The following is an 8,567-nucleotide window of genomic DNA, read 5'->3' as shown; positions in this document are numbered from 1 at the left end:
AGAAACATTCTTTTATAAAATAATAATTGAACAGAAACATTCATCTATAAAATAATAATTGAACAGAAACATTCTTTTATAAAATAATAATTGAACAGAAACATTCATCTAAAAAAAATAATTGAACAGAAACATTCATCTATAAAATAATAATTGAACAGAAACATTCTTTTATAAAATAATAATTGAACAGAAACATTCATCTATAAAATAATAATTGAACAGAAACATTCATCTATAAAATAATAATCGAACAGAAACATTAATGTATAAAATAATAATTGAACATTATTTATCTGAGGAGCAGCTTTGAGTTTAACTCCATCACTGAACTCTCATCTTGAACAAGCATGAAGGCGACAGTGGAAAGAAAAACTCCCTCATGAGGAAGAAACCTTTAGCAGAACCAGGATCAGGACAAGAGGACCATCTGCTTCGACCGGCTGGGTTTGGTAGGAACAGATACACAGTGGCAGGTGGAAGAAGGAGGTTCTAGTAACGTTTTTAATGTGGGGGATAAAAGACATGTCCTGATCAAAAAGAACACCAAGATTTTTAACATTAGAGCTGGAGGACAGATTAATGCATTGTAGTGAACTAGGCCTGATGTCAAAACCTTGACCTTAAAGACCTTATGGGACAGAACTTGTCATTTCATTGATTTGAATCCAGAAATACAGGTTGACCCATCCTGAGACTTTCTTTCTTGAATTAATCAAGTAAAAGAAGACTACTTTCCATTATCATTACCATTTTATGAATGTTTGATAATCAAATTGTGTTAGTTCAAACAATGTTTAAATGTTGAAGTGAACTACTCATTTTTATTAACTGTGAAACAGTAATAATGATTCCTAATCCTCATTCAAAGTGAAATCAAGTTGGAATATGTTACAGAGTAATGATTCAATTTCTTGATCGTCTGTTTGAAGTGAGCAAGTGATGGAAGTTGGTCAAAGTTCAAGTTTCGGTCAACTGCAAGTTTACTGAAAAAGAAATGTCATGTTTAACTTTTACAGCAAGATACTGGAGAAGTGACTCCACGAAGTCTGAATTCTTCATAACAATCTTTTGTCTGTTCTTAAACAATCTTAATCTTTTTCCTTGACTTTTCATAACACCTTACATCACAAAACACACCTCTGTTTTGGTCAATCGACCAATCAGAAAGTTCTCAAATGAACCGGAAGTGAGCCCTTTAAATGTTGGCACTTCCTAGTTCAACCGAGAAGTGAGCAGTCAGTTTGAGAAGAGTCTGCTGATGATGGAGAGTTCTGCAAGAGGTTCCACCTCCAGTTGGAGTCGGGTGGAGAGTTTGCAGTTACAGCAGTTCCAGAGTTCATGAAGGCTGGAATTCAGGATGCTGATGAGAGAAAGAAAATCAAGCTGGTTGATCCACCCTGAGAAGGTGCTATTTAAGAGACTGAGCTGAATACAGCACCTCAGACTGAGGAAGTCTCTTGGATGAGAGACGAAACGTTTCTAGATATTTTTTTTTTTTTGTTTTTGTTTGTTTGAATGTCCAAAGGACCAGATTGAACTTTTTTGGATTTTTCTACCTGGATTATTGAGCATGCATCAGGAAACTTTACCTAATGGAAGCAAATATAAAGTAAAGAGTATTGGCCCAAGCACTGAGCCCTGAGGAACTCCATGACTAACTTTGGTGTATGATGAAGATTCATTATTTACGTTTACAAACTGGAATCTATCAGATAGATATGATTTAAACCAATTTAAAGCTGCTCCTGTAATTCCAACATCATATTCAAGTCTCTGTAATAGAATATTATGATCAGCTGTATCAAATGATGACACGACTACAACGTTCATCATCGATCGATGGGGCGTCTTGATGCCAAGTGCACTTATAGACACCCTTATGTTTGAACATGGTGATTGTGATGGACAAACTATGACTAGCACAGAAGTCCAACCACAGAACACGCTCGAGATCAGATCAGAGAGGCCGTTCCTCCAAATCATGCCCCTCCAGGTCACACTGTCGTTACCCACGTGGGCATTGAAGTCCCGCAGCAGAATAAAGGAGTCCCCAGTTGGTGCACCTTCCAGCACCCCCACCAAGGACTCCAAGAAGGCCAAATACTCTGAACTGCCATTTGGCGCATAGGCACAGACAACAATCAGAGCCCGTCCCCCACCCGAAGGCGCAGGGAAGCCACCCTCTCATCTACTGGGGAAAACTCCATCACACAGGCACCAAGTAGGGGGGCTACAAGTAGACCCACACCAGCTCGGCGCCTCTCACCATGGACAACTCCAGAGTGGAATAAGGTCCAGCCCCTCCCAAGGAGATTGGTTCTGGAGACCATGCTGTGCATGGAGGTGAGCACAACTAGAGCTAGTCGGTACCTCATGCACAAGCTCAGGCTCCTCCCCCACCAGAGAGGTCACGTTCCATGTCCCAAGAGACAGCTTTGGTAAGTCAGAGTCAGAGTGCCAAGCCCCCGCCTTCGGCCACTGCCCATGGACTCACGCACCCGGCTCGTACTCGTATGGGTAGAGACCTGGTCACCAGGTACTCACTAACAAGCCCCTCCCCCCAGGGTGGGGCTCCCTTTAACCCACGCCCGGGCAAGGGGCACGAGTTCCTTGATGTTTTCTGTCCATAGAAGTCTTCTGAATCGCTCTTTGTCTGTCCTGTCACCTAGAACCAGTCTGCCTTGGGAGACCCTACCAGGGGCAAATATCCTGCCCCCGACAGCAGAGCTCCAGGATCATTCAGGCGCACAAACTCCTCCACCACGATAAGGTGGAGATTCAAGGAGGAGGCTGTGCTTCTCAACAGGAAAACACTTTGACCTGACTAGAAAATGAAAATACTCCAGATGTTTTTGCAGCTGTACCTGTGACCCGCTCATGATGGTGTGTGCGTGTGTGTGTGTGTGCAGATTTGATCAAAGCAGAGGAGTGTCAGGGTGACGAGGCGTGGCAGGAAGGGGAGGAGTCTTGTTCAGAGCTGGACGATGAGGAGGTGCAGGAGCCAAGACAGAGCAGCGAGGCTGATGAAGAGGAGGAAGAGGGAGAGCAGAGGCAGGATGAAGCTCACAGCCACATGGTGTGTTTGTCACTGAGCCTCTGTCTTGTATTCATATCTTCCTCCACAGGTGCTTTCATCGTGCTGGATAAACACATTTGAATCTCTGAACACGTTTCTTTTTAATAAACGACGGATCAAAAACATTTCTTGTTCAGCATTACGGTCTCTGCCAGGTTCACGCTGCGTGATAGAGCTTGACTCTGCGTTCTCCTTCAGTGACGGATGCTGCACCACCACCGATGGAGCACGACCAGCAGCCAACGCTCGTTTCCTTTTTTGTTGGGCTGAGGTCGAACCTGATTCTCCTGCAGCCGAAAGTCCGAGCTCAGTCTTGCATCCTGCAGCGTGACGCAGGTTCCTGTCAAGACCTTTCAGCTGTGTGAGCCGAGCTTTAGATAATTATCAAAACTCACCAGAGAAATTAATTTCCTGGTAAAAGACTGATGAAAAACAAGCTGAAGTGTACTTGAAATACACCATCAGCTGAAAAGTAGAAAGAAAAGGCTGAAATTACCCAAAACAAAAGTAGCTGAAAGAAGATGAAAAGGGTTAAATTAGCACAAGAAGCTAAAAGTAACAGAAACGTTGAAATTAACAACAACAAAAAAGCTGAAAGGAACGTAAAAAACCTGAATTTGCAGAAAAAGTCAAAAGAAACTAAAAAGGTGAAATTAGAAAAAATAAGCTTAACAGAGAATAAAACAGCTACAGTTACCAGAAAATCAGCTGAAAGTAGCTGTGAAAAAGCACAAAAAGCTTAAATTAGCACAAAATTACCATAGCGCGCTAAGATTCATGACTGGTTGTAACTACCGTCCCCATCACTGCACCCTGTGCTCCGTGGTCAGGTGGTCATCATCATCTACTCGTAGGCTCTCTCACTGGTTCATCTTCATCTATAAATCACTCCTTGGTCTGCTGCCTTCATACATCTCCTCCCACATGTCACGTCGTCAGTGCAGTTACAGCGTGCGCTCTCAGGACATCATTACCTGCAGCGTTCTCTCAGTGAGGACTGAACATGGCAACAAGACCTTCTCCTGCTCAGCTCCTGCACCTGGAACATCTTGTACCAAGAACTGAAGTTGTCCTCCTTGATTAGTTTAAAATGTTTCAAACATTTGATAATGTCAATGGAAACATCAAAGCACATTTGTTCTTGTTTTTAATATTTCACCCTGTTTTATTGTTTTATACACTACTCTTATTTTAACTGCATTTTCCTGTAGTTTATTGTTGTCTGTACTTTATCTGTTCTGTCCGGAACAGGTCTCTCTTGTAAATGAGTCCTCGAGGCTCCATGTGATTTAACTGTGTAAAGAATGAAGGAAAAGCTGCAGAGATTAGAAAAGAGCTGAAATTAGATGAAAAGGATGATGTTTGTAGAAAAATAGCTGAATTGCAGCTGAGAAAGCAAAAAAGCTGAAATTAGGCAAAAGATGACCCAACTGAGAATTATTGGATTTGGTATACCTGGATGATTGAGCATGAACTTTGTAGGCAAAAGAAGCTGAAATGAGAAGGAAGGAGCTGAAGGAAGCTGAAAAAAGCAACAACAAGCTTTTAAAATAAAATCTGACCAGAAGCAGAGAAATAATCGTTGAAAGATGAAAGCTGGAGCGCGGCGAGGCTCGGTCTTTACTCTGTGCTCTTGTGTTGTCAGGAGGACGGCCATCTTTCTGCAGAGGTCGACTCCATGCGTCTGTGAGGTGAGCGTCCTCCTCTGGGCTGCATGTTGGACACACAAAGTCTTGGACTTTGTCTTATCTCCTCGCCACGTTCACCATGAGAAGTTCCTGTTATCAAACCTTCATGTTCCAGCGGGACCTCAGGGAGATTTCTTCCTGCGTCGTGTCAGCAGAACTCCTGCAGGGCAGAGAAACACGTCTGAAATCTTGTCAGGCTCATTTCCTGAGCACCATCAAATGTTTCGGACCAGCAGGTCCCGCCGGCTCCGTGAGGACAACTCACTTGAGTTACTGTCAGACGTTTGGCTGTTTTAGTGACGGTGAAGGTTTTCTTTTTATAATTTAATTTACTGACCGCCAACCGTCCGGCTTCACTGCAGGTCCAGGTTTGGCCCAAGAGCAGCAGAAAGTTCTGCTGCTTCTCGTCTGATCAGAGAAATAAACCGTCTGCTTTACGGGGATACTTTTACATTTTTCTCTTTAAACTTAAGTTTTTCTTTAACTAATCTGGATTTATTGGCATTTAATCCTTTTACATCTGCACAGCTTTTTTTATTTCAATTTAAGACTACACTTTATGAGTGAGAGATGTACCTCCTTAAAAACATTTTATCATACAGGTTGTGACCTGACTGAGTCAGAATTAATTACAAATGGGTGGAAGGCGGAATAATCCAGAAGGAAATTGATAATTTGTGCCGGCTCAGAGTAAAGAGTTATAAAAACAGCGCTCACCACTGAGTGAACCCTCTCGTGCACGGCAGCTTTGGACCCACCGGCCCGCTCGCGTCAGTAAATATACAGTCAGCTGACATGGATCCAGTGTCCGGCTGCAGAGGGATGAAGGTCTGGGTGGAGCTCAGACATCAGATTAGTTCAGATTAGAGCTGCTTGGTGTTTGTAGCATGTCGGCTGAATTCTCTTGTCCATAACTTCTGACCATCTCAGGATCATTTACTGAACCTTCATACGTATCAACCCAGCTCCAAGGTCAAGGTCACAAATGAAGGTCGCCGTTCCAACGAGGTCTTTGTTGTCAGGGTCATAAATTCTGAGCTGCCTTTAGAGAATTTAACCAAGCTTCATGCACATTTGGACCACACTGGACAGTGCACAGCGTAATCGTTTTATTACCCCAGCTGAAGGTTGTACAAGGTCGTTGCTTTAGGTTGCTGCAAAACAGTCGGTCAACGAGCATGTGCCGAATGCATGACTCGTAATGGTCTTACCTGTGGAACTGTACAGACTGGACCTATTGTTCTGAGAGGACAGCAGGGGACGTCTCAGCAGCTGGAAAACTTTGTTATAAAACGTTTATAATTCATAAACCTTAATTCAATACAATTCAATTCAGTTTATTTCTAAAGCTCCAAATCACAACAAAGTTGTCTCAGGGACTTTACAGGAACATTCACATAAAAGCCAGTTAGTAAAGTTCTCTATCTAATGAATCCAGCAGACAAGTTGAATCTTGGCTTCGTTGCAGTCTCCCATCCTGAGCAAGCACAGTGGAGACAGTGGAAAGAAAAACTCCCTTTAACAGGAAGAAACCTCCAGCAGAACCAGCTCAGGACAAAAGACCATCTGCTTTGACCGGCTGGTTGAGAGGACAGGAAGGAGAGACAGACGAACACAGAATGGTAGGTCCAGGTCCAGATATAGGTCCACGTATAGGTCCAGGTTCAGGTAAAGGTCCAGGTCCAGATATAGGTCCAGGTGTAAGTCCAGGTCCAGGTGTATCTGAAAGACAAACACATGTTAAGGATAGAAAAAATAATTACAAATACAAAACAGGTTGAGCAGAGTAAGTAAAGACAGTAGCAGAGTGAAAAGTGTGGTCAGTTTGTCCTCCAGCAGTCTAAGTCTATAGCAGCAGAACTAAGAGACAGCTCAGGAAACCCAAGCCGACCCTAACTATAGGATTTATCAAAAAGGAAAGTCTTAATCCCAGTTTTAAAACTGGACAATGTGTCAGACAGAGATTGGAAGTTGATTCCACAAGAGAGGAGCCTGATAACTGAAAGATCTGCCTCCCATTTTGTTTTTGTAAATTCTAGGAACCACAAGTAAACCTGCAGTCTGAGAGTGAAGTGCTCTGTTAGGAAAATATGGAACAATAAGATCTGTAATATAAGATGGAGCTAGGTTGTTGAGAGCTTTGTAGGTTAGAAGTAAGATTTTGAATTCTTTTCTGGATTTGACAGGGAGCCAATGGAGAGAAGCTAAAACTGGAGAGAGATGATCTCTCCCAGTAACTCCAGTTAAGACTCTGGCAGCAGCATTTTGGATCAACTGAAGACGTTTTAAAGAAGTATTTGGACACCCAGATAACAAACCATTGCAATAGTCCAGTCTAGACGTGACAAATGCATGGACCAGTTCTTCTGCATCGTCTTTAGATCAGATGTTTCTAATGTTAGTGATATTACGCAGGTGGAAGAAGGAGGTTCTAGTAACGTTTTTAATGTGGGGGATAAAAGACATGTCCTGATCAAAAATAACACCAAGATTTTTAACATTAGAGCTGGAGGACAGATTAATGCATCTAAGGAGGGAGAAAGACTGAAACATTCATTCCTAAGGTGCTCAGGTCCAAAAACCAAAACCTCAGTCTTGTCTGTTCAACAAGAGAAAATTAAGGGTCATCCAGGTTTTTATGTCTTTAAGACATGCTTGTAGTCTAAGTAGCTGATTGGATTCATTGGGTTTAATGGACAAATATAATTGTGTGTCATCAGCATAACAATGGAAATTTATCCCATGCTGTTTAACCTTAAACCTTAGAAAGTGTCAGACGGACAGAATGTTTGTACCTGGTTCTGTTGGTCTTCCTGATACCAAAGTGCTTCAGAAAACACTTTTAGTAATCACTTTCATAAGATCTACAACAAAGAGGAGTGGTGCAGAGGCTACAGAAGGTGGGCCTGTGATTGGAAGGTCGCCGGTTCAACTCCCCAGCCCGACAACTTCAAAACGTGGGTGGGAAAGGTGAAGTCAAAGTTCTTTCTTTGTCCTTCCACCACATGTGGTGCATGTTGTGTGCACAGTGTCCCAGTTACATCCAACAAAAGTAAAGGAAAACAGTGATAAGATCCAAGAGATGAACTAAGAACACGCTAAGCACTAACAGTACAAAAACAATATGCCAAACAACAGCAGCACGAAGCACCCACACCTGCCTCCACCCTCATTGGCCCCACACAATGCCCTTGAGCAAGGCCATTACCCCCACCATCTGCTCCCCCGGGCGTACTACATGCAGCTCTCTGCTCCACTCAGAGTCTGTGGTTGGTCAGGAAGAACATCTGGTGGAAAACAATCACCAAGTCTTTGTGCGAGTTAGTTCACTGCGGTGACCCCTGAAGAATACAATAATTATAAGATCTACAACAAATTCACCAGTTGATCTAAAACAGATCTACAACAGACTCACCAGCTGATCTACATCAGATGTACAACAGACTCACCAGCTGATCTACATCAGATCTACAAAAGATTCACCAGCTGATCTAAATCAGATCTACAACAGAATCACCAGTTGATCTACATCAGATGTACAATAGATTCACCAGTTGATCTACAACATATCTACAATAGATTCACCAGTTGATCTACATCAAATCTACAACAGATTCACCAGTTGATCTACAACAGACTCACTAGTTGATCTACAACAGATTAAAAGATTCACCAGTTGATCTACAACAGATCTACAATAGATTCACCAGTTGATCTACAACAGATGTACAATTGATTCACAAGTTGATCTACAACAGACTCACCAGTTGATCTACAACAGATCTACAACAGACTCACTA

At 42.5% G+C, this 8,567-nt stretch overlaps 1 protein-coding gene across 1 annotated transcript in view; it reads left to right on the top strand.

Moving 5' to 3' along the window:
* The window catches only part of raly (RALY heterogeneous nuclear ribonucleoprotein), a 25,610-nt gene that overhangs the window by 15,814 nt on the left and 1,229 nt on the right, over positions 1-8,567 (top strand). Inside the window, exons 6-7 of the mRNA XM_037679938.1 lie at positions 2,913-3,079; positions 4,725-4,770. Of these exons, the coding sequence (XP_037535866.1) occupies positions 2,913-3,079; positions 4,725-4,769 (212 nt within the window). The 3' untranslated portion in view covers position 4,770. The remainder of the gene's footprint in view (positions 1-2,912; positions 3,080-4,724; positions 4,771-8,567) is intronic.

This window comes from Nematolebias whitei, chromosome 7 (assembly GCF_014905685.2).
Source record: "Nematolebias whitei isolate Nwh7 chromosome 7, NemWhi1, whole genome shotgun sequence".
Classification (NCBI taxonomy): domain Eukaryota; kingdom Metazoa; phylum Chordata; class Actinopteri; order Cyprinodontiformes; family Rivulidae; genus Nematolebias; species Nematolebias whitei.
This window is presented reverse-complemented; position numbering and strand designations above follow the sequence as displayed.